General features: G+C 32.9%; 4 protein-coding genes across 4 annotated transcripts; all 4 read left to right on the top strand.

The window, feature by feature from the left end:
* Nucleotides 1–214: 214 nt before the first annotated feature.
* On the top strand, nt 215–2,679 carry GCK72_015377 (uncharacterized protein; the record flags this gene model as incomplete). The annotated part of the gene is made up of 5 exons (XM_053730826.1): nt 215–440; nt 541–740; nt 798–889; nt 1,753–1,866; nt 2,340–2,679. 5 exons carry the CDS (start codon nt 215–217, stop codon nt 2,677–2,679), a joined length of 972 nt encoding a protein of 323 aa, XP_053585598.1.
* Nucleotides 2,680–13,341: 10,662 nt separating this feature from the next.
* Nucleotides 13,342–15,978, top strand: GCK72_015376 (uncharacterized protein; the record flags this gene model as incomplete). The annotated part of the gene is made up of 6 exons (XM_053730825.1): nt 13,342–13,567; nt 13,668–13,867; nt 13,925–14,016; nt 14,880–14,993; nt 15,467–15,802; nt 15,915–15,978. 6 exons carry the CDS (start codon nt 13,342–13,344, stop codon nt 15,976–15,978), a joined length of 1,032 nt encoding a protein of 343 aa, XP_053585597.1.
* A 3,095-nt stretch (nt 15,979–19,073) lies between these two features.
* On the top strand, nt 19,074–20,863 carry GCK72_015375 (uncharacterized protein; the record flags this gene model as incomplete). Its single annotated transcript, XM_053730824.1, has 3 exons — nt 19,074–19,132; nt 19,731–19,844; nt 20,752–20,863. 3 exons carry the CDS (start codon nt 19,074–19,076, stop codon nt 20,861–20,863), a joined length of 285 nt encoding a protein of 94 aa, XP_053585596.1.
* A 662-nt stretch (nt 20,864–21,525) lies between these two features.
* GCK72_015374 (uncharacterized protein) lies at nt 21,526–22,476 on the top strand (the record flags this gene model as incomplete). The annotated part of the gene is made up of 1 exon (XM_053730823.1): nt 21,526–22,476. The coding sequence occupies one exon, from the start codon at nt 21,526–21,528 to the stop codon at nt 22,474–22,476; it is 951 nt and encodes a 316-aa protein (XP_053585595.1).
* Between the last annotated feature and the right edge of the window lie 3,652 nt (nt 22,477–26,128).

Below are 26,128 nucleotides of genomic sequence, written 5' to 3'. Positions count from 1 at the left end.
TATAGTGATCTTCAAACGATGAATTCTAGGTAAACAGTTTTTCAAATAAACGCGATAATTTGAATCTTATGAACTGCAACCCCTGAAAAAATTAAATACTGTTTCAAAAGGTCCAGATACCCCGCCCTCATTTTGAAATTGGTGATTCCGTTTTCTACTCGTGTTGTTCTTTAAAATATTCTCACTTTGTTGATAATTTCAAATTTCCAGGAAAATGAATGGTTCGGAGCACATGAAACTATGGATGTTCATATCGAAATGTCAATTCTGGATCATCCTCTGCACCGTCTTGATCTCTTTACTTCTAGTCGCCAAAGCATTTTTCAATTTGATTAAGAGGAAGAGATCCAATTATTTCGTATTCTTGATAAGTATCATTGCTGCTAATGTTATCACTCTTCTCATTATTCTATTCGATATTTTTAACTTTTCGTTTAAAGGTGAGTCAAAGCAAGAAGTATTAAAATTAAAGCTCCCGTTTCAAATTTTCATAAATTTAAAAACAGCTAAAGTAGTTTTCAATCTTATATTTTTTTCCAGGAACGCTCGTCTGCAAACTGGAACTTTTCTTCTCGAACAGCGCCGCGTGTTTCATAAATTGGATCTGGTTATGTCTCTTCTCTCAGAGATTTTTCATTCTTTTTTACCCGATGAAACGGTCTTCTCATGGATTCTTTGGATTTATGAGGTCTGGGAAGAAACTGATTCTTGCGACCGCTTGTTTTGCACTTCTGACGCAGGTATGAAGAGGATGAAGATGGGATAAAAAGAAGAAGAGTACAAAGATATTCTTGCAGAGTTGGTCATTGATATTCATTGAAGAAGTCACAATGTTAACTGACGATGATCAACTGATTGGTGTTTGTGAACGGGATGTTGATATTATGAGGTAAGCTTTTGGAGAAAATTGTGTCTAATAAATATACGTAGGTACCTAAAATTGTTAAAATAAGATGTCGAATTATTGCTTGGCTCATTAAAATACTCTGCTTGGATCATTAATTCAGAATTTTTGAAACAGAAAATGTATTAAAAATTTAACAATGGTAAAGTGTCTTTGTTACTAAATTAAGTTATTTGTCCGATCAGAGTTACATATATAGGAGAAAAACTAATGAACAATTAATAAAAAACATAATTAGGCTAAGAACTGAATTTAATTGAAAATTTTTATTTCCGGAAACAATGGAAATTACATTTTTGTAACTAATTGAGTTTTTTGAAACAGGAATTTTCTGAAAGATCTCTATAACATCCCATGTAGAACTGTTTTTTTTGTCATTTGTTGGAAATAGGTTTTTGAAGTACATATGCTCATTGCTTCTGACCGATTCGAGAACAATAGTTATTGAAACAGTGAAAAAAAAAACAAATAGAACAATGGGGGTTTTTCAAAATTTTATTAAAATTAATTTTCTTTAAAACATTATTATATGGGTGCTCTAATTGATTGCCATTTTAAAACCATTTTAAAACGATTAATCAAATATTGGAAAAAGAAAAAGTGTTGCAAAGAGGGTTCGAAACTTTGATTAAATTTCTCTTACAAACAAATTCACAACAAATTGAAACAACTATCTTCTATTTATGAAACAGAATATTTCTGGAGTGTAAAACATCATTTTGAATTAACTATTTTCAAACAAAATCGTACTTCCAACTAGATCATAACTTATCAAAACAATTTGATAATTAGGAAATCTTGGAACAGTGAGAAAACTGTCAAACGAAATAAAAACACAGTTATTTCAGTGACTTCGGCTACCGTATCCTTGCAATCGGAGAAGCATTCATCACCTACGCATTCCCATTTCTTCTAACTATTGTCATGGATATTGCAGTACTGTATCAATCGGCTAATTCGAGGTGAGTACAGTAATTGTTATAAGAAATCGGAGTAACTGCAAGACTTCTATTGAACTTTTAGAAGTTTGTAGAATCTATAAGAAAATTCTGAAACTGTAAGAATTATCTAGAATATGAAAATTTCAAATTGCACAGTGTAATTAAATTATTATAGTAGATTCTTGAAACTGGATTTTGTCATCTGAAAAGGGTTCTAACAGAACTATAATCAGTTTTTAGTGATAAACTTATCAATTTTAATCATGGCAGCCAACCACTGGTTATTATAAGCTTAATTGAAACAATTTACTGTTTCAATGAAATATAGAAATTTTTATAAAAATTAAAAATTCAATCACTCTTTAGCTTATGAATGGAAAAATAGTCTTCAATGCTTTACGCTTTGAAACAATTTTCTCCCGTTTCCAAAGTTCCTTTTCAAGGCTCACAGCAGCTACTCAATATTCTCATGATGAATCAGAAGTTAATTTCAGTTTCGTGGTAATGTCGGCTGAAAACATTCGAACGGAACACAGTGTCCTGCTCCAAGTGAATGAAACCGTCAAAATCCAGTCATCTCAATCGATAAAACAATCGAATCGACGGAGACATCAAGCAATGAGGCGATGTTTGATGATGGCGACTATTCAAGTGTCCCTCAATGCTCCATACTACACATTACAGTTGTGTGATGAGATATTCAGTTTGAGAACGTCTACACATGTCTATTTGTATCTCGATGCCTTCTTATACTTTATTTATTTGACTCAATTCTCTATGATCTACTTTTACACTAATCTTCTGGTCTCACCACGCGGTAAAAGTTGTCGGTGAGTGAGGTTTTTATGCAATCTCTGTCATTGTATAGACCGACGTAAAAATTTCAAAATCTAGCAATTCCATATTTACCCAGAATAATTACCTGAAAAAAGTCCTGAAACATTGAAATAAGGGAAAATGGTGATTCGAATTTTATGTTTAGAGAGTTTGGAGTTTTTAAAGCAATAGTCTTACTGAAACTATATTATTCTTAACAATATTCGAATTTTGCTGAAACAGTAAAAATTTTGAAACTTTTTCTTTGAAATGGTTTTTTAGCTCTCGAACTTGTTTGATCGCAGTTACATAATCAAAATGGCCTAAAGTATCCAACATTGAAACAATTCCATATGAACTCAAACTAGTTTTCTAAAAATCTTGAAACAAAAAACTCAACTTTCTCGAAATTGAGAAGTCACTCGAAATCTAGATTTCTGCTCATTCTGACCAAAAATGTGTTATTTTTTGCCGCAACTCTTTTGAAGTTTTTGAACTGAATTATTCATGATCTAGGTTTTTTTCTAGCTCTTATTTGACAAGTTTTTTTTCAAATTTTGTTCAAAAGGAGTGTCTAGAAATGGTGACACAATGACGAATGCGATCTCTTGTAACTGAATGAGCGTGTAGACACAAAAGTCGGAAACAGAAGTGGTCTCTGAATAAGTTTTTAATGGTAGTTGCATCCTGAAATTGCAAGCAAAACTGTCGTACGGCCGTAAAATAGTTTTGGCACCAGTGGGGGTCAAACCCTGTTGGTCAGACTGGTACCAAATTGTCAAAAGTATATAAAGTCATGTTTTTAGTTGAAACTCTAGAAAGTCGCGGCTGTTTGAGATTTTCAGGAAAAAGCCGGGGCCGGCCGGCCGCGACTTCTGACAGCCGTAATTATAAGTAAATTATCAAACACTTATTGTTCAACAGAAACTCATGAAACATTGTTTTTATTAGAGGAACGCGTCACTGAAATTTCAAAATCTTCACTGTTTCAGCAGCATTTAAATGTTCATTTTCAGCAACATTTAAATGTTTTTTACATGAAATTCGAATCTCCACTTTTCCTTGCTTAATTGTTTCAAAACTTTCGGAAAACTATTTTCGGTATACATGGAATTGTTTGATAATTTTTTACCTTTTTGACTATGTTAATGTGCTTTATCGAACCTAACAAAAATTCAATGGGAAATTCGAAAACTTTACTGTTTCAGCAAACATTTCAATGCTTTCAAAAAATAATAGCATCAGTATGTATGTGCTCTCCAATTATGGTTTGAAAAATTCTAGAAACAATTATTTCGCTTAAGAATATACAGTACAGGCTTCCGGAGTACTCGTGTTCGTCTTCGGATAGGTTGGTTGGCTTGTTCATTTACGAAAAATGACTGATAATCAATATTTTTAGGAAACAGTAACAACAAGTGTTTTGTGAGAAACATTATAAAAATTGGTATTTTATATTTTTTGATTTTTTGAAACAGTAAATTTTTCTAAAAATCACAAATAAGCTTCCCCATCTTGTTCCTGTTCATTATCACTATTTCTCATTTTAAACTTTTTTGTTTAATTGTTTCTTTACTAACACTGTGACCATACAAATTTTTGGTAAATGACTACCTGTCGTTCAAAAATTCATAATGTCCTGAATAATTACTCCACTTCCTTCTAAACCTCTCTGAAACAGTCTTCTTCAGTTTCAAAATTTCCTCCTCTCCCAGTCTCTCTCCATCACATTCCATTGTTCCTCAAACTCCGTTCTCTGAACAAAAAGCGAGAAAAAACTAAAATCCGTGAGCAAAAAACTAAGAAAGAAAACCAACAAGTTAATTGTTTTCAGCATGTAATAATAGTGTTGTTTTTCTCGGCTTCTTTCTCACTCACACGTCGATTCGATAACTGAATCATGCACATTATTGGTTTCTGACTTTTTTCATTTGGGAGAAGAGAAAGTGACCAGTTTTGTAGACAAAAACCACATCCGGTTTGCTGGAATTTTATTATTATTATTGGAGAAACTTGAGTTCTCGTATTACCACATCAACCAGAAACGGTAAAAAATTCTGAGCAAAAAATTCACTGTTTCAATTTTCTATTCAAAAAATGTTATCATATGTGAATTCAGTGATTCGAAAGTTTCCATTACATCCCTCATTTTTACGCTCCAAAGGCGCACCAGCTACATCTCTTCGTTTTTGAAAATAGTAATTGTCACCAATCATTATTTTCTCGAAGGTAAACTTTTTGATTTTTCGTCGAAACAGAAAAAATTTGTTTCAAATTATTACGAAAAAATTTCCCTAGAATCAAAATTTTGTTAGTTTTCTACTTAAAAATTCAAATGTGCAACTGAAAGCACCTAAGGTGCAACCGTGCCCCTGGCTGAAATTATATACATAATTTTCAGTTGACATATAAAAAAATCTCCTGTTTCTGAATTTCTCAAATAAAAATTTAGTACAATAGTGCTTGCCAGTTATTGTGAGAAAAGCAAAACTCTGCCTAAACGCGTCAACGGTGTGCCAGAGGATTTTTTACGATTTATATTTAAAAAAATGGTTTTCCAGACGAATTTTTTTGAGTCATTGAATGATAATATGAACATTTTTTTCTTTATATGAAAATATTCAATTTTTAATTGAAACAGTACAAATTTAATTTGTAGAAGTCGAATCAAAGTTTTTTTGGATTAGCTCGGCATAGTTCTCGCTTTTTGTTTGGCGCTCCACCGAAATGCCCTTGAAAAATGTCTCTTTTTCTCTGAGTCTCTCAATTTCGCACACAATTTTCTTTGGTTTCGGTAGAGCGCGGTTGAAGGAACCGTACTGTTCATAAATTTTTGTTTCTATAAAACAGCAACAATATAATTTCACAAAGTTTTGAGTTACTTCACAATAAATAATTTGAAATTAAACGCGCCCAAGTCGCACCAGGTGTGTCTTTTTGAGAACTTGATTTTCGACATCGAACCTTAAAAACACTATCATGGTTTCTAGTCAAAAGTTATTTCAGTAATTATTGAAAGAGAAAAAAAAAGAATTTTACAGCGAAAAGAAAATGGTTTCAAAATTTCCAGAAAAAATAATACGAAAATTCAATTTTGTTTCGTCAATTACCTCATCTTCACAACATGAAATTGTAACATTTTTGAAAGCGCGCCAGCTACATTTTTTTTAATTGATGTATGAGCATTACTTCAAATAGAATTAGTTAATTTTCAACTGAAACTGAAATTTTTTGGAAAGTTGGGAAGTTTCAAAGTTTATGAATAATGATCTCTCTGATAAGCTATTCGTCAAAATAGTCCGTCGCAGTAGTGAGTTTTTGCAGAAAAATTATTCATGTTTGTTGAAACAGAAATCATTTTTACCGAATTCAAATAAAAATGTAACTGTTTCAAAGCATCTGGAAAACAATTGAGTCATGTACGTATTTTAATAACAAGTAAAAGAAATGCAGGATTAAACTTCGCTTAAAAACGCGCAGGGCACGCCAGTCAGATGTATTTTTCAGATTCAATCAAAATAGGTAGGAAACCGCCATTATCTTTTAGTGGAATTTATTGATAGTTTGTTGGAACAGAAATTATTTTTAAATGGAAAAGTTTTACTGTGCTAACTATTCTTTAAGAAGAGCTGGAATAAGGAGTATGGGTAGTTGTTAGCTGAATAATTACAAGGTCAAAATTTTCTTAATTTGATTTATAATCGAAACAGAAAATAGTTTAGAAAATTGAAGTCCAACAAATTTTGTTTGGTTCCTAATTTTTAAAATTGAAGGTTATCTTCTGAAATCGCGCCAAAAGCGCGCCAGCCAATAAATATATGCATGCTCCCACTGATTCTGTAGAAGAATCACATCACACTTGTGACACACAAGTTAACTGGGAATCATGGCATATTTCCCCTAATAAAAAGTGTCTAGACCAGTCAAAAAAGTTTCTTAGAAGCTGAAAAATAAATATGCCATTGAAACTGGAGAATATTTAGAGTGTTCATAAGAAAGAAGTTTGTTTTTGCAGAAAACTTGCCATCTCATTCTTTATTCAGTGTACACTAGAAATCTGGATGCCTTTTTAAAGAGAGGAGAAAGGAGGAGAGATTTCGTGTCTGACATTTGGATTTCGCCGGCATCTTAGCCAAGTTTTAATTAGTTTTTGAAATTTCTAGTTTGAGAGAAACTGAAAACTTTTTGGAAATGTTTACTGTTTCGAGTGAATGTCTTTTACCAACACTAAACAGAAAAAAAATTGAAAACAATATTTTCGACAGTGAAAATTTCATAACTAATTTAATCTTTTTCGGATTCTGAAACAGTGAATGTTTGCTGTAGACAAGAGAAGACAATCAAAAACCAGTTTCAGGCTTATGAAGTCGTAAATTCTCTGAAACTGTGAAAACGTGGTAATCTGAAAACATAGATACTGTTTCAACAAAATATCAATTCAGTGATGAAAATAGTTCCATCAATGAGTGTATTCAAAGGAAAACTTTAGACATTTTATTTTATTTTTTCTGTTTCAAAGAGAAGCTTGTAAATCGGAAGAGTTTATTCGGGTAGTCCAAGAGATTTCAAAATAGTCAAAATTCGCCGTTTTTAGCACGCATTCTTTACAGATTATTTCTGATTTTCTGATATGAGAAGCTGGTCTTTAAGTTTCACATAAAATTTATGTTTCAAAAAATTTGAAATTATCAACAATGTCAATCACAACGATAGAATGACTTCTCTTTCAATCCGTGAATAACATTTTTCAGCAGTGTAACTGAAAGCGCCTGAGGTGCACCAGATCGGGGACTGAGATTATATAACTTTTAGTTGACATATAATAAATATCCTGTTTCTGAATTTCCCAAACATAAATTTGCTAAATTTGCAATGATGCTTACCATTTATTGAAAGAAAATCAGAACTCTGCTGAAAAAGACTCCTGCGTCAGACAACTCTTTTCTGCATTTTGCCCAGCATTTTTTTCTTATCATGAAGATTTTCCGTTTCTAACTGAAACAGTACAACTTATATTTGTAAAAGTTGAATTAAAGTTTACTATATTAACTTGGCACAGTTCTTGCAACTATGCTCCATCGAAATGCGCTTGAAAGATGTCAACTTTTCCCTGCGTCTCTCAATTTCGTACACAGTTTTTTCGATTCCGGTAGAGCGCGGTTGTGAGAAGCGTGCCGTGCTAATATCTGATTGCCATAAATAATTTGAAATTAAACGCGCCCAAGTCGCACCAGGTGTGTCTTTTTAGAAACATAGTTGTTTTAAACATAGAAACACTATCATGCTTTCTAGTCAAATTATTTCTGTAATTATTGAAACAGAAGGAATTGAATACTAGAACAAAAAGAAAACGGTTTCAAAATTTCCCGAAAAAACAACAAAAGTTTATGAATAATTTTCTCTCTGATGAACGTTCCAAATTCAAAATACTCCGTAGTGAGTTTTTTGCAGAAAAATTATTCATAGTTTGTTAAAACAGAAATCATTTTTACCGTATTAAAAAAAAGTACCGTGTTTCAAAACTTCTGGAAAACAATTGAGTTATCGGTTGTATTTGATTTTTAGTTTCCGCTATTCGGTAATTGTTTTTCAAGTAAATAAATAAAATTGTAAGTAATTTGATAGAAAGCAGACGAAATATGTATAACATCAAACTTTGCTTAGCTCAAGGCACGCCAGTCAGGTGAATATTTCAAAGGACCATAAAGTTTACCATTGAAAGCGACATTATCTTATTAGCGAAATTTTTCATAGTTTGCTGGAACAGAAATTATTTTTTTAATGGAGAAGTTTTACTGTGCTAACTATTCCTTAAGAAAAGCTGGAATAAGGAGTATGGGTATTTGTTAGCTGAATAATTACAAGGTCAAAATTTTCAAAATTTGATTTATAATCGAAACAGAAAATAGTAATAGCTTAGAAAATTGAAGTCCAACAAATTTTGTTTTGTTCTTAACTTTTAAAATTGATGGTTATCTTCTGACATCGCGCCAAAAGCGCACCAGCCAATAAATATATGCATGTTCCAACTGATTCTGGAGAAGAATCACATCACACTTGTGTCACTCAAGTTAACTGGAAATCATGGAATATTGCCTCTAATAAAAAGTGTCTAGACCAGTCAAAAAAGTTTCTTAGAAGCTGAAAAAGAAATATGTCAAATGAAACCGGAGGATTTGTTTTTGCAGAAAACTTGTCATCTCATTCTTTATTCAGTGTACACTAAAAATCTGGATGCCTTTTTAAGGAGAGGAGAAAGAATGACTGACAGATTTTTGAGATAGTTTTAGTAAAACTGAAATTTTTTGAAACGTTTTACTGTTTTTAAATAAATGAAAACAAAATTTGTTAAGAACACGTAGATATAAGAGATTGTGAATTTCAAAAAAAAAATTCCCCACAAATTAGATAACGGATTTACATTGTGTCTCCTAGATTACTAGACTGAATATTTTGAATATAATCTACACACATCTTTTAAATATGTCCCTTTTGTTTATCGCATCAAAATGTACTTTCGATAGTCTGTAAAAAACAGTTTTTTAGTGAATAAGAGTACTTATTTACATAGCCACGATGAGATCTTTTTGTTTTCCTTCGAAATGAATATGAAGTTTTCTGAGGAAGTACAATACGTATTCCCAAAATATTGCCAGCGTCATGTAAAATTTATTTGAAAAAAGAAAATTATTTCCAAGGAAAACAAAAAGGTCTCATGGTGGCTATTCAATTTTTTCAAAGAGAATACAGATCCGGTGCATTCTAGAAGCCATTCACTGAAACACTGTTTTTTTAATCAAAAGTACATTTTGATGCGATGAACAAAATGGACATATTTAAAAAATGTGTGTAGATTATATTCAAAATATTGAGTCTAGTAATCTAGGAGATACACTGTAAATCCTTTATCTAATTTGTGGGAATTTTTGTTTGAAATTCACCATCTCTTATATCTACATGTTCTTAATGAATTTTGTTTTCATTTTTTTTAAACAGTAAAACGTTTCAGACACTGAAAATCCTTTGTCTATTTCGTTTTATGGTTTTCAAATTTTACATAAAAATTTCTGTTTTAAAAATAGAGACATTATCAACAATGTCAATCACAGCGATAATACGACTTCTCTTTCAATTCATGAATACATATTAGCACATCACTCTTCACACAATCGCGCTCTATCGAAACTAAAAGAGAAATTAAGAGAAAAGAGAAATTTTGCAAAGGAGTTAGGTGGAACGCGGTTGTAAGAATATTTATGCACAAATATGTACCTTTTTGAAATGTTTTCCAAAAAAGTTACGGTTTCAAAAAAATTTTAAAATGGGAACAAGATATTTTCCGTCACTGGGTCGTATTATTTCATAAAAAAGTAAATGATCATGAATTTGAGAAAAAAACTCTAAAAAGTAAGTATTTTGGAACAGTAGCACGCTGCTTACAACCACGCTCTACCGAGACCTAAGGAAGTAGTTTGCGAAATTGAGAGACTCAGAGAAAAAGAGACATTTTTCAAGGGAATTTTGGTGGAGCGCAGTTGTATAAACTGTGGTGAGCTAGTATAACACGAAATTTCATTTCCTTCTGCCCTTACCATCCAAAACTTCTGTTCCAAAATTCAAATAATGAAACATGAATGTTTGAAACAGTGAAAAAGTTATTTCAGTCAAATCTGCTTTTTCTAGAAACCCCTCATCTTTAAAAATCACATGTTTTTTTTCAGAGCTCTGAATCCTTTTCTTCAAAGGTTTCGTCCTTTTCTAATGATCCCTTCTTTGCACTTCTTCTCTCTCTTTTCCCAATTATTTGACTTCTTTTCCCTCAATTTTCTATCTGCAACAACCCCTCATCATCATTTTTTCCATTACATTTTTTCCCGTTTTTTTCAATTCCATTCATCAAACATATCCCATCTCTATTCAAATGAGCGCACAAAAAAGGGGAATTGCTCTTTGAGCCCGCCTAAAAGGAGGCGGGGCTTGTTGGGAAACGAGGGGATTTGATGTAATCCGTTGGGGAAAGGAGGGGGGATCAGAGAGGAGAGAGAGAGTAGTCCTAGTCGCGTTCTTCTGAATCATTCATATGTCTCTTGCTCATTTTGGATGGGAACAGAAAGGGATGAGAGATTTTTTGTTGCTGTTTCAAAAAATGAATATGTCTAATCAAAAATTGAGAATCTTGTTCAAATGTCGAATCACTCGTTCGCTATATTTTTATTCATAGCATTTTAATGCTAATGTATTCTATTCACTTTAAAATCAAACTCTTTCATTTTTTAGGAAAACAAATTTCTGTTTTAAAATAAATTCAAATTATGAGATTTTGGATGATTTTATTTAAGATGTGCCTGCTACAGAACGTTTTTTATTTTAACATTCTATTCCAATGTTTTTTATTAGATTTCTTTGAAACTTGCTTAATTTACAGAATTTTCAAAAATTTGCGGTTTCAGATGAGAAACTTCTGAAATTAAGTTTTGTATAAAGTAGTTCTTCAGGATCTATCCGTTCTTTGCTTTCATTTATCAATTTCTAATTTCTCAGAATTGAATAAGCAACGCTAATCTAGATCTCCATGTTATCAAATTACCCTGCGAAAATATATATTTCCAATAGCAAATTTTCAAAAAAACTCTCTGTTTCAAGAAAATTTCAAAACGTGTTGTTAACTGGACAATGTAATTTTAATTCTCGTTTTTTTGAAATTAGCTATCATAGGCCACATATATGTATCATTTTTCTAAGCGTCCTTCTATTTTTTGACATAAAAATTGCTGCTTCAAAAAATTTTTCATTTCTAACAAGGGAAGGTCATGGACTCGGTCTGGAGTTATGGATCGAGACCTATATCATTGAAAAGCTGAAAAAACGCTGATTCCAATTATATATTCAGTTTGCCCTCGAGGCCTGGTTTTTGAGAAAAATGAGGTCAAAGTTTGGACAACTAACAAATTATTGCCTTTTTATCGCAAAAAAATTTAAAAACGTTTTTCGCGTGTCAGAAAGGCAATAATTTGTCATTTTTACAAACTTTGATCTTGTTTTTCTCGAATTCCAGGCCTCGAGGGCAAAAAATGAATATATATTTGGAATCGGCGTTTTCTCAGCTTTCAAAGATATGGGTCACGACCCATAACTCCAGACCGAGTCGAGGGCCTTCCCTAGTAAGCTGCTCAGAACCTTATTTAAATTTTCCAATAATGTGGTTCAGACAACATATTCAGCTCAAAAGCAATAAACCAACGGAAAGTTAATTCAGTCATTTTTTACATCCAGAATAATATGAATGAGGGCTCCAAAAACAACGCATGAACTATAGAAACCATATTTGATTACAATCAACAGTTCGATAAAACAATAATCTTCAAAGACAAATTTACTGTTTCAAAGAGTCGAAATTGTAATAATTCCAATAAATCGGAGCTATATTTGATTTATCGGTGTTCTTCATGTGATAAATTTCAAACTAAAAGTTTTTTAAATAATCTTAATTATTTTAAGCTTATGAACTGCTCCCCCCTAAAAATTAGGCTCCGCGACAATTCGCAACTGCGACATTCCGCAACTGCGACATTCCGCAACTGCGACATTTCGCAACTGTTCGTTTCGCAACTGCGACATTCCGCAACTACGACGTTTCGCAACCATAGAACTAGCAATATTTTTACCTAGTTTTGTCTAAAAATGGGTCAGATAACTTTTTCTCCTATTTAATGTTTTCAAATATGTTCCCAGACCCTTCGGTTTCAACATTTTCAACTGACCTAAATATGCAAATGCGGTGTGGTTGCGAAACGTCGTGGTTGCGAAATGTCGTAGTTGCGGAATGTCGTAGTTGCGAAATGGCTAGCTGCGAAATGTCGCAGTTGCGAAGTGTCGCAGTTGCGAAACCTACGTGAGTTGCGAAATGTCGCAGTTGCGGAATGTCGCAGTTGCGAATTGCCGCGGAGCCAAAAATTAAATTCCGTTTCAAAAACTCTAGATACACCAATTCCCGATTTGCGAATAGTAGCATATGGTTTTTTAATTTCTGCACTTCTTGTACTCAATAACACATGTTTACCACCTCTAAAATTATCAGAATATGAAGGAAGTGAGATTACTCGAACTATAGCAACCACATTTGATTACAGTAGTCAGTCGCTTGAAACAGTAACCTTCATGAAAAATTTACAGTTTCAACGAGTCCATATTTTGAAATTCCCAATAAATCGGAACTAACTTTATTATAGAATTCAATTCAACATTCATTCAAGAGCATTTTAATTTCCAGAAACAATAGGAATTCCAGTTTTGTGAATAACTATTGCTTTTTGTGAAATAACTTTTTTGTGAAGTGAATGTCCATTGGCAACCACATTTGATTATAGTAATCAGTCGCTTGAAACAGTAACCTTCAAGAACAAATATACAGTTTCAACGAGTCTATATTTTGAAATTCCCAATGAATCGAAACTTGAAATGAATTATATAGTGATCTTCAAACGATGAATTCTAGGTAAACAGTTTTTCAAATAAACGCGATAATTTGAATCTTATGAACTGCAACCCCTGAAAAAATTAAATACTGTTTCAAAAGGTCCAGATACCCCGCCCTCATTTTGAAATTGGTGATTCCGTTTTCTACTCGTGTTGTTCTTTAAAATATTCTCACTTTGTTGATAATTTCAAATTTCCAGGAAAATGAATGGTTCGGAGCACATGAAACTATGGATGTTCATATCGAAATGTCAATTCTGGATCATCCTCTGCACCGTCTTGATCTCTTTACTTCTAGTCGCCAAAGCATTTTTCAATTTGATTAAGAGGAAGAGATCCAATTATTTCGTATTCTTGATAAGTATCATTGCTGCTAATGTTATCACTCTTCTCATTATTCTATTCGATATTTTTAACTTTTCGTTTAAAGGTGAGTCAAAGCAAGAAGTATTAAAATTAAAGCTCCCGTTTCAAATTTTCATAAATTTAAAAACAGCTAAAGTAGTTTTCAATCTTATATTTTTTTCCAGGAACGCTCGTCTGCAAACTGGAACTTTTCTTCTCGAACAGCGCCGCGTGTTTCATAAATTGGATCTGGTTATGTCTCTTCTCTCAGAGATTTTTCATTCTTTTTTACCCGATGAAACGGTCTTCTCATGGATTCTTTGGATTTATGAGGTCTGGGAAGAAACTGATTCTTGCGACCGCTTGTTTTGCACTTCTGACGCAGGTATGAAGAGGATGAAGATGGGATAAAAAGAAGAAGAGTACAAAGATATTCTTGCAGAGTTGGTCATTGATATTCATTGAAGAAGTCACAATGTTAACTGACGATGATCAACTGATTGGTGTTTGTGAACGGGATGTTGATATTATGAGGTAAGCTTTTGGAGAAAATTGTGTCTAATAAATATACGTAGGTACCTAAAATTGTTAAAATAAGATGTCGAATTATTGCTTGGCTCATTAAAATACTCTGCTTGGATCATTAATTCAGAATTTTTGAAACAGAAAATGTATTAAAAATTTAACAATGGTAAAGTGTCTTTGTTACTAAATTAAGTTATTTGTCCGATCAGAGTTACATATATAGGAGAAAAACTAATGAACAATTAATAAAAAACATAATTAGGCTAAGAACTGAATTTAATTGAAAATTTTTATTTCCGGAAACAATGGAAATTACATTTTTGTAACTAATTGAGTTTTTTGAAACAGGAATTTTCTGAAAGATCTCTATAACATCCCATGTAGAACTGTTTTTTTTGTCATTTGTTGGAAATAGGTTTTTGAAGTACATATGCTCATTGCTTCTGACCGATTCGAGAACAATAGTTATTGAAACAGTGAAAAAAAAAACAAATAGAACAATGGGGGTTTTTCAAAATTTTATTAAAATTAATTTTCTTTAAAACATTATTATATGGGTGCTCTAATTGATTGCCATTTTAAAACCATTTTAAAACGATTAATCAAATATTGGAAAAAGAAAAAGTGTTGCAAAGAGGGTTCGAAACTTTGATTAAATTTCTCTTACAAACAAATTCACAACAAATTGAAACAACTATCTTCTATTTATGAAACAGAATATTTCTGGAGTGTAAAACATCATTTTGAATTAACTATTTTCAAACAAAATCGTACTTCCAACTAGATCATAACTTATCAAAACAATTTGATAATTAGGAAATCTTGGAACAGTGAGAAAACTGTCAAACGAAATAAAAACACAGTTATTTCAGTGACTTCGGCTACCGTATCCTTGCAATCGGAGAAGCATTCATCACCTACGCATTCCCATTTCTTCTAACTATTGTCATGGATATTGCAGTACTGTATCAATCGGCTAATTCGAGGTGAGTACAGTAATTGTTATAAGAAATCGGAGTAACTGCAAGACTTCTATTGAACTTTTAGAAGTTTGTAGAATCTATAAGAAAATTCTGAAACTGTAAGAATTATCTAGAATATGAAAATTTCAAATTGCACAGTGTAATTAAATTATTATAGTAGATTCTTGAAACTGGATTTTGTCATCTGAAAAGGGTTCTAACAGAACTATAATCAGTTTTTAGTGATAAACTTATCAATTTTAATCATGGCAGCCAACCACTGGTTATTATAAGCTTAATTGAAACAATTTACTGTTTCAATGAAATATAGAAATTTTTATAAAAATTAAAAATTCAATCACTCTTTAGCTTATGAATGGAAAAATAGTCTTCAATGCTTTACGCTTTGAAACAATTTTCTCCCGTTTCCAAAGTTCCTTTTCAAGGCTCACAGCAGCTACTCAATATTCTCATGATGAATCAGAAGTTAATTTCAGTTTCGTGGTAATGTCGGCTGAAAACATTCGAACGGAACACAGTGTCCTGCTCCAAGTGAATGAAACCGTCAAAATCCAGTCATCTCAATCGATAAAACAATCGAATCGACGGAGACATCAAGCAATGAGGCGATGTTTGATGATGGCGACTATTCAAGTGTCCCTCAATGCTCCATACTACACATTACAGTTGTGTGATGAGATATTCAGTTTGAGAACGTCTACACATGTCTATTTGTATCTCGATGCCTTCTTATACTTTATTTATTTGACTCAATTCTCTATGATCTACTTTTACACTAATCTTCTGGTCTCACCACGCGGTAAAAGTTGTCGGTGAGTGAGGTTTTTATGCAATCTCTGTCATTGTATAGACCGACGTAAAAATTTCAAAATCTAGAAAATATTCCGGTGAAACTGTAAACTTTCAAATATAAATTTTTTGCAGACAACCTCCAAAAATGCCAGTGAGCTGTACATCAAGTCTTCGGAGTGAATATACAATAGTTTAATCTATCGATTTCTTACTATTTTCATGTATTCTTGCTGTGATCTCATCTCTATTAATTTATTATTCGTTATGATATAGTTTCTGTGATAAATTTTGTGACCGAAAATCCAGTTTTTTAGAAGTAAAGAGCTTTTGTGAATCGAAATGTTTCCGATGAAAATCATTAGACAAATCCATTGAATAGTATTCACAATTCCCCTGAAACAGATTTTTTTGTTCAAAAATTTTTCATTTTTCCTGTTCCAAGGAAAAATTGTTATATAAGAATCAAGTTTGTTGGTAATGGTCTTGGTGGTGATTTGTAGAAATAACATGTTTTCCAAATTCAAGAGTCTAATTAATTTTTATAAAACCCGAACCTTTTAATTGAATCGTATGAAACAGTAGCTTCTAGTAAGAATTTTGAAAATAAATCCTGTTTCAAAATATTTATTTGTGATTTTGGAATACCCGAAATACAATCACATGTTTCTATCAAATTACTAAAAAGGAATGTTCTGTCAATTCAATTTTGAAACTGATTGTTTATTATGAAATTGAGTCATTGAGATGTATATGCAACTGTTCTCTTCTTGAAACCGAAAAATTGTTTTTGTTGCAAATCAAGAAAACACAAACTAGAATTCACGGTTTTCCTGCAATAAATCATTCATATTAGGTAATCTCAAAACCTTTCCCAATAGATTTATTTGGCTCTGGACGTTTCGAAATCGGGCATTTTGAAACCGAGACGACTGACATTTCGATAAAGCAATTCTGCTCTGTAAATCGCTTAAATTTATCCTTTTCAGTAACCTATTTAACGGCTTCAACACGTCTGGTTCCGAAGTGTCTGGTTTCGAAACGTCTCGCAGTCTTTCATTACACAATCAATTATTCAATTTTGACGGGATAATTATACAATTCGGAAAAAGAAACACCGTGACCTCGCCCTACCGTATACTTCTTATTCATTGGAATGACGTGTTGCCACGTTGGATGATTTGGAACTATTCTTCCCGAAACAAAACAAAAAGAAAATCTTCAGTTCTCATCCAAACTTCTTCACTGAATTCTCCTCTGCTCCCTCCTCTAGAAAGTTCTTCTGGAAGGTTAGTTTTCTGTTTCATATCTACCAATTTACAAATTCTTACTGTTCCAGATCTCTCCCTCCATTGTCTATCAACTTTAATCTAAAAGTCACCAAAAATGAATGATCTCAAATCAGATGACGTGGAACTCGGATTGAAAAAGTTCACAGCGAGCAACGAGAGGATAATCCATCGTTTCCAACGTCTGCTTCTCCAAATTCTCTCCCGAAAAAGTCTGAAAATCACTGAAGAATTGGATCTACATGACCCCATTGTGTAGTGAAAAAGCTAGTCTATATTAATATTTCGTTTTTTTCTCTTTTTATTATTTTTATTGATTTTCGGTATAGATTACCGATTCAAAACAACTCTGACTTGTATTATTTGTACTATTCATATGAGATGTATTCCATTGTTTTATGGATTTAATAAATTAATTGAATCACGACTATTTGTTTCATTTGAGCGTTGGGAACCAGAGAACAAATCAGTTTGTAGTATTTTTTTAACTTGAATAAAAGTTTTTTGCTGTTTCAAAAAGTTGATTTCGTCGACAGATTTTCCAGAATTTTGTTGGATATGATCATCTTTTTCACAGGAATGGAGTAATCAGTGCTAAAAATAATAGAATAACAACTGTCTACAGTAACAAAACTTATTAAATCTACAAAAATGTTTCACTTTTTCATCGAGAACTCAGTCGAACTCTATATATTAAAACTTAATACAAAGATAAGTTTGTTAATGAAACTAATCAATTCCATGATTGAAACATTTCATCCAATTTCGGAAATTATTTTGAAATCCAGTTGAAACAGTAAATGATCTGAAATCCCATACAATCTATAGAACTGTATTCAGAAAAGTGAGATGACCTTTTATGAAATGTTCTGTTTCAAAAGTGTAATAATAGAAATACAATTTTCAAAAAAATATGGATACAACACTTTTATCATTAAACTGTTAGAATATGTCTGAAACAGTAAATGTTTAGACTCAAAATTTCTTCGACGGTCGTGAGAAGAACTTTGAAGAATGAATTTTTTTGAACATGCAACAAGATTTTTTAATTTTAACCAATGTGATCAGAATCAGCAAAAATAGAAAAAATTAACAGAAAGTGTGGATGGACACTTTGGATCAATAACAGCTAACTAGAAAGTTGAATGACTTTTTCTGAAACAGAACAAATTTTGTAAAATACTGATTGGATCGATGAATGACATACCCAATAATATGATTTTATTAAGAACGCTCTGAAGCAGTTAAAACAAAGATGTTATTTTTCGAAATTAAAGATAAAAGAACACGATTATTGTGTTGAAACGACTGATTGTAAAATCATCAAATCGATCAAAAATTAAACAAAACCCCGTTTATTTTCAAAAACTACAAATCTTGAAACAGTACACAAATATTTTCGGGTTTTACAATTAGTGAAATGACCGTTTGAAACAATTCCGATTAGAAACGTTATGTTCTTGAACAGATTAGACAATGTTCAAACGTTTTCTCAATATCATCTTTTTGAAACAGAAAAATTTGAAAATTTTTTGAATAAAAAGCACTGTTTCAAAGAAATGAGAAATCCTGTCCTGTGTATAACTCCACAATTAAAAAAATACAGATTCAAAATTTGGATACCCGTTTCCTTTTTCTTTTTCATGATTTACAACACTGGATTTACCTAAACTTCACATTTCAAGCTCGTGTAATTACTAATTGATTTTATCTCCCCCATCATGTTTCTCTGTTAATTATTTTTAGGCTGTCGTATAAGAGGCTTCCACTTTGCAGGACAAATAATAAATTCGTTCAAGGTTAGGTAGATTTTTGAAACTGTAAACATAATTGAATGGATGATCATATCGGAACGAGTAATCACACATTTGAAACGGAAAAATCGTTACAAAGTGATTCTGAAACTTCAATCAAACATTGATCAAAAGTAAAAAAAAACATACAAAACAGTGCGGCGAAGTGATTCTTGCAAAGTTGGTCATTGATACTCATCGAAGAAGTCACAATGTTAACTGACGATGATCAACTGATTGGTGTCTGTGAAAGGGATGTTGATATTATGAGGTAAGCTTTTGGAGAAAATTGTTTCTATTATAGTACATTTACGTATTTAACTAGAAATAGTTGAATAAGACATACCTCTGCTTGAATCATTATTTCAAAATGTTTTAAATAGGAAAATTAAAGAAAATTAAATGATGAGAGAGTCAATGAAAAATCACTAAAACTGCAAAACATAAATTATTTGGCTAAGAACTGAAACAGTGAGAAAATTTCATTTTGAATAATTTCGTTGTAAGAATTGAATTTAACATTCACATTTGAATATTTCAATTTACACGATAGTTTTTTGTTCAATTGGTATTTCGCATCAATTAACAGAAAATTATCAGTAGAATAATCTGTGATCATACGAAACTTCTTTTCGGCGAGAAGTGAACATTTAGTGTGCATTTTGTGGGGTTTCAACAAGTTGAAAATACAATTTACTAGTTTCAAAGCAGAATATTTCTGAAGTGCAAAACTATGCAAAATATCATTCTGAATAAACTAATTTGAAACAATAAGTCTTCATCAATTAAATGAAAACATGTCAGCACAACTCAAAATATCCTGAAACAGTGAAAAACATCTATCGCATCACAAGTTCCGTTTATTTCAGTGACTTCGGCTACCGTATCCTCGCAATCGGAGAGGCATTCATCACCTACGCGTTTCCATTTCTTTTAACTATTGTCATGGATATTGCAGTACTGTATCAATCGGCTAATTTGAGGTGAGTAAAGTAATTGTTATAGGAAATTGGAGGCATCAAAACTCACATCGAACTTTTAGAAATTCGTAGAAGCTATAAGAAAGTTCTGAAACAGTAATATTTATCTAGAAATAAGGATAGCATGGTTACATGCTACTTAGTGTGTCTAATTATTTCCAGTAGACATTCAATATCATTTGAATCAGTAAATTATCTGATTTTTTACAAAAAAAATACAAAAACGTTCTGATATAAAAATATTCAAATAACTGAAACGTTAAATATAAGCTCTTATTGATTGAATGATCATTTTGGAACGGTTAACCACATATTTGAAAAGGGAAAAATTGGTATAGTAGAAGAATTTGTAACGCAACAGGAAGTTAAAGACTAGAAGTGAAACGTTTACAATTAGAACAGTGAATCTTGAAATACGTGGAATTATTGAGACAAACTAATAGTCTTAATGCTTGTTTGGAATTTCGATTTATTTGAAACAGTGAATATTAGCAAACATCACTATTTATTTATTATTGTGCGGATGCGCATTTCGAAACGACTGATCACAAATTTAAAAATAACATATAAGACGGTTGAAATTTCAAAAGTTCAGATAATTGAAGAAAAATTTCAAAAATTCAAGCATTTTTGGACCATTCCATTAATACTGTTTTCTTTTCTTTCCGACACAGATAAGAATGGTGGGGGAAGTCAGTTTCATAGAAAATATCCCGTTTTTTGATAAATTTATAAATAATTTTAATGATTTCTAACCCGGGAGGATTCAAACCCGCGTCTACTGAAGTACACTTCAGCCCGGTTAGTACAGACTACTACATCCTCTGATCGACGAGTCTATCCGGTACCGACACAGATAAGAATGGTGGGGGAAGTCAAAGTGAAGAGCGATAAAGTATCTAGATTCTAGGGGTTATAACTCACGTCCATCAAAACTATCGTCGTATCTCAAAGATGGCCAAAAAAGAGAAGATAGTAGAGTCATCATCCAGTACGAAGAGATGGTGAAACCAAAAAGATGAGTAATGGAGATTCGGGGCCATCGGGCGGTCGTCATGATCGTCGTCTGATTCTTCTCGTCCCTGAAAAAGAAAGCATTAATTTGTAATCTTAATAAACGATAAGGAATATGAGTACGAGATAAGTCATGGTTATTTGGATATCTCAAGGATGGCCAAAAAGGGAAAATAGAAGAGTTACCATCCAGTACGGAGAAATGGTGGACGACTGAACCAAGAAGATGAGATGAGGATACTGTGGACCAGTGGGCGGAGTCTGGTAGATTGCAGCCATCTGATGGTCTAATAGTATATGCCATAAAAAGTGATTTCTCATGGAGATAAGTGAGCAGGTGGTTTGTGTTGAGACAGAGTAATGAGACAAAAGGAAAGTATTATTTGTTTTCTTGGGAAGGGTAGTCTTGTACTATAGTATGAGTAGACGAGAAACGGTTTAAAGGCGCAGAGACTTTTACGCGAGAAAGGTCCCGTCGCGACAGCCACCCACGCTATGCGCGGGCCGGTCATCTTTTCCTCATTCTACGTGTTCGTTAACGTCCCTCCCACCCGGACCCAACGAACACGAACAGGAGAGAGGGAGAGAAAAAGGGGCAGGACAGTTCAAGAAGGCTGAAAAGAAATAATAAGTTTTTGCAGAAGGAGAGAAGTTGGCGTTCGTCAAAAACATGGTCAGCTCGCTCGGACCGGGAAACCTTGTGAAGGCAATCGAATTTTTGGCTAGGGCGGCTCTGGAAGGAAAATCACCGTCGACAGCTCGGGACTACTTGAAAGAGAACGCCGCTAGAAGGAAGTGGATACAAAATAACGGTCTTCCACTCAACGAGACATCCACTCTGATATACTTGGCATCCAGGTCGGAGTTGGTGGGCGGTGGTTCGCTGGCGAAAATCGTGGCAGCATTCAAGATGTCTAACACAGAAATGTCAAAAGTTGGACGTCAGCTGGCAGCAGATGTGGTTCGAGCCACACGGAGGAAAGAGGTGCAGACGAGGCAACAACCAAAAGCAGTGTCGTGGAGTGAGCTGCAAGTCGTCGCTGGAACGAAGAGCAACGATGAGAAAGGTGAAAGAGACACATTGATTCTGTTACTGTCTCATCAAGCGTTACTGAAAGCTGAGGAAGCCGCGAATCTGAAATGGTCGGACCTAACTCAAACTAATGGAATCTTGGAAATCCGAGTGAGAAAAGCAAAGAACGATCAACAGGCACTCGGTCGAAGCACGTTCATTCCTTGTCCGGATAGTTCGGATTTGGACTGTCGCCTCAAGCGATGGAAAGTTTGCGAATCTCTACGATCGAGAAAGAGCGAGTATTTGTTTTCAAATTTGAATAACGGAGCTGGGCTCTCGGCGAGTGCGATAAGCTCCATAGTTAAAAAGAAGCTGATAGAGTTCGGGATAGACGGGACTCACCACTCATTGAGACGAGGAGCCGCCAACGACTTGCAACGACAAGGATTTTCGAAGGAGGAGATCAAGGCGCGTGGGAGATGGCGATCTGATGCTGGCCTCGAAAGGTACTTGGTGGATACGCCCGAAGCGCAAGGAATATCGGCGGGAGCGGAGGAGAAGGAGGATGGACCACCGGTGCTAGTACGTCAGCCAGAAGAAGGATGAGATCAGTCCATGTTGTCAAATTACCTAATTACCTTTCCCGTTAATCTACGTTATTTGTTTCTGTTTTATTAATTACCGTTCCCGTTCTATTTTAGTTGTTTCCGTTTTACTAACCCTGTTCGGATCACCCAAATTAAACCGGTCATCATGTAAATTCATTACGGATTATTGATTAATCATAGATTATGCTGTATCATTTATCGCTACCAATTTCTGGAACACAAAACCCAATAAATTCTGTAATATCGAATATTGTTAATAATCAACTTTCCTCTTTTTAGCCTAGGACCAAAGAAAACTAATTCTCTCGACCCGAATGGGGAGGGAGAATCTATCTATTTTATGTTGTCTTGGGAAAGCCATACCGAAAGGGGGAAAGGAGTCGCTGAGGTCAAAAAGAACATGATAGTTCAAAGTCAGATGAAATAAGAAGACAATCATCTGGGGAATGACAGGTGTGTTCTCTAATCCGACCGTTAAAGGTTCCAAGTTTCTCATCCATTCGGACAGATTTCCCAAGGAGATAAGGAGGCAGATGGTAATATGTGAAGAAAAATGTCGCAGACAATAGATCGAGAGAGAGAGAGAGAGAGACAATCTGTGAATTAGTTGACATGTTTACGTTGGATAAAGACATTTGTTATTTACACAAATTAGCGCAGTTGGAATAATAATAGGGGCCAGGGAAAACTTAAGCTTTCGTAAGGTAACTAAAATAGAAATAAGAATATCGATTATATGGATAATGTGATACTTTCTTGATATTTGTAGAAAGTGGGGTTGTGGCTAGAATGTATGAAAACAAATTAACAAGGATACAGGTTTGAAATATTGAAAATACCAGCCCTAGATCGTCAGTCTCATAATTTGAAAAATTGCGTAAATTTCTTTTTATAAGAGATATCGACAAACAGTGAAGCATATCATATTCAGAAAATTTGATAAGAAATTAACAAAGATTCCGAGGTTGGAAATATTGAAAAACAGAGTATTTCAAGATAGGTCGAATGCAATTAGAAACAGTGAGAGCCCAAAAAGAGAACTACTCGGAAGGGAATTGAAAGGAACAACTGAATGTATCAACCAACCTCATATCTTCAGGGGGCGGGGAATTTGCACTGTATATGGTCCGATTTCTCAAGAAGATAACATGGCAGGTGGTATTTGTGACAACAATCGACCCAAACAATAGACAAAGAGAGTGAGATTGACATGTTCACATTGGATTACGACATCTGTTGTTTTTTTGTTCTAATTATTGATAGGGGGTCAGGGGAGAAAAAATAAAAAAAGAAGATGAAAACGTGTTCGAAAGAGTGAGAAGCCACCATGTATACCGGAAAAACTTTATCTTACACCTATCAAGTCTTCAATTTTGTACCAGAACGTTTTCTCTGAGCAAATCTCACTAGAATCCTCAATTCAAAGTAGTTGGTGCGCCACAATCATTCAAAGCGGAAGTCAGAGAGCGTCTCAATTAGAAGGGCGCTTCTCCTGTTTGAAAATTCTCCATAAATTTCCTAAACCAAACATGGCTAAGAGACTACGAAATATATTTTTTTTAACCCAAAATTACATTCCGTAAAAACTGTATTATTACCGTATCTGTACTAACCCAACGGAGTGCCAAATCGTTGTCTCTGATCTGTAAATGATCTCAGTCTTTCATCTTGAAATCCGGGTTGTATTTTTTTAATCAAAATATTCACGACACCTGCTACTATCCATTACATAAGAATCAGTATCAAAAAATTATGTTTCTTCAATTTTATGTGATAGAAGTTAATTAGTGAATGACTAGTTTCTCCAATGATAAACAATGAGAGTTCTCTTTGAAAACATTCACTAATTTCACAACTCTGCCAACTAAATCTATTTAATCTCATGATGTTTTTTTGCAAAGAAATAGAGCTTAACCAGAATGACATAACTTTGCTTTGGTTCTACTTAATTATTTTATTTTCCCATCATGTTTCCACGTTAATTTTTTGTATCCCGCTTGTCGTATATGGAATGCCCTTCATCAAAGAAATAATTTATTCGGGAGTTTACCTGATCAAATCAAAAATTATATTATTATTATAATTAAAATAAAAAAAAATTGACTTTTTCATTTTGAATAACAACTGTTTACAGTAACAAAGCTTGCAAAAACTACAAAAAATTCTTAAAACATTTCATAGTCTTCATTTCTCACAGTCAGTTTCAAACTGTCTATATATTGAAACTAAACATACAGACAAATTAGTTAAAGGAAAACATTTATTGAGTTAATATGTGTTTTTGAAGTCCAGTTGAAACAGTAAATTTTCTGAAATCACAAACAAGTTAGGAAACTGTATTGAGAAAATTGAAATGACTTTTCATGAAATATTCTGTTTCCGTAGAAATATAATGAAAGTACAATTTTCAAGTTCTACTCGATTCTTTAATTCAATTGATTTATTCAGATTTTCATTAAGGTAACACAAATCGGTTTTTGAATACTAAAAAATGTCAAACAACGAAACTATAATTACACTCAAAGATTTTTTCAATTGATTTCTCAGTAGCTTCCCACTTTGGATTAGAAAGACATGTATCAGTAAAATGTTAGAAAATGTCTGAAACAGAGAAATTTCAGACTTAAACTTACTGCGACGGTTGTGAGATGGACATTGAAGTAGGATTTCTCTTACAAATACAAAGTTAAACATGCTAGAATTTTTAAAAAATTTAAACCAATATAATCAGAATCAGTAAAAATAATAATAATAAATCCCAGAAAGAAAAGATGGAAATTTTGGATTAATAACACCTAACTATAAATTTAAATAATATTTTCTGAAACAGAACAAATTTTGACAGAAGGCATTGGGATTGACGAATGATATACCCATTAACTTAATTTAACGAAATATTAAGAATGATCTGAAACCGTAAAAACAAGTTTCTACTTTTCGAAATGATAGATCAAACAAAATTTGTGTTGTTTTGAAGCGATTGTAGAATCCCAGCTTTGAACGCAAGATTAACCGAAATCCCGTTATTTTGAAAAACTACAAATCTTGAAACAGTACATAATTATTTTTGGATTTTGTTAACAGTCAACGGTCGTTTTGGACTGATGAAAAATAAATTGAGACAAGAAATTAAATTTTTGAAATGGTAGGTTTTTGGAGACTTTAGACATTGTTTTAAAGTTTTTCAATATCCTTGAAACAGGAAAATTTGAACATTTTAGAATGAAAAATTCTGTTTCAAATAAATATGAAATTTAGTTATCAGATTATTAAAAATGATATGGTATTGTTCTAGAATTCAAAATTACAGTCACATAATTTGGATGCCTTATTTATATTTCAAACTCATGATAACAGCATTGGATTTGTTTAAATTTCTTACTTTAAACTCCAGCGATTACTAAGTAAATATATCCCTCATCATGTTGATTCTATCCTTTACCGGTTGTCGTATAAGAGGATTGTCCTTTACCAAATAAATAGTTCATTCATTTAAGATTGTATAGATTTCTGAAACTGTAAATATACGCTATTATTGAATGATCCTTTTGGATCAATTAGCCAAATATTGGGAAAGGAAAAGTCGTTACAAATTGTGAAATACTCCTGTCTGATTTGAAAGCATTATATTATTTATTAGAAACTGTAAA

This window comes from Caenorhabditis remanei, chromosome IV (genome assembly GCF_010183535.1).
Source record: "Caenorhabditis remanei strain PX506 chromosome IV, whole genome shotgun sequence".
Classification (NCBI taxonomy): domain Eukaryota; kingdom Metazoa; phylum Nematoda; class Chromadorea; order Rhabditida; family Rhabditidae; genus Caenorhabditis; species Caenorhabditis remanei.
Note: the sequence above shows the minus strand (reverse complement) of the source record. Positions and strands in the feature narration are given on the sequence as shown.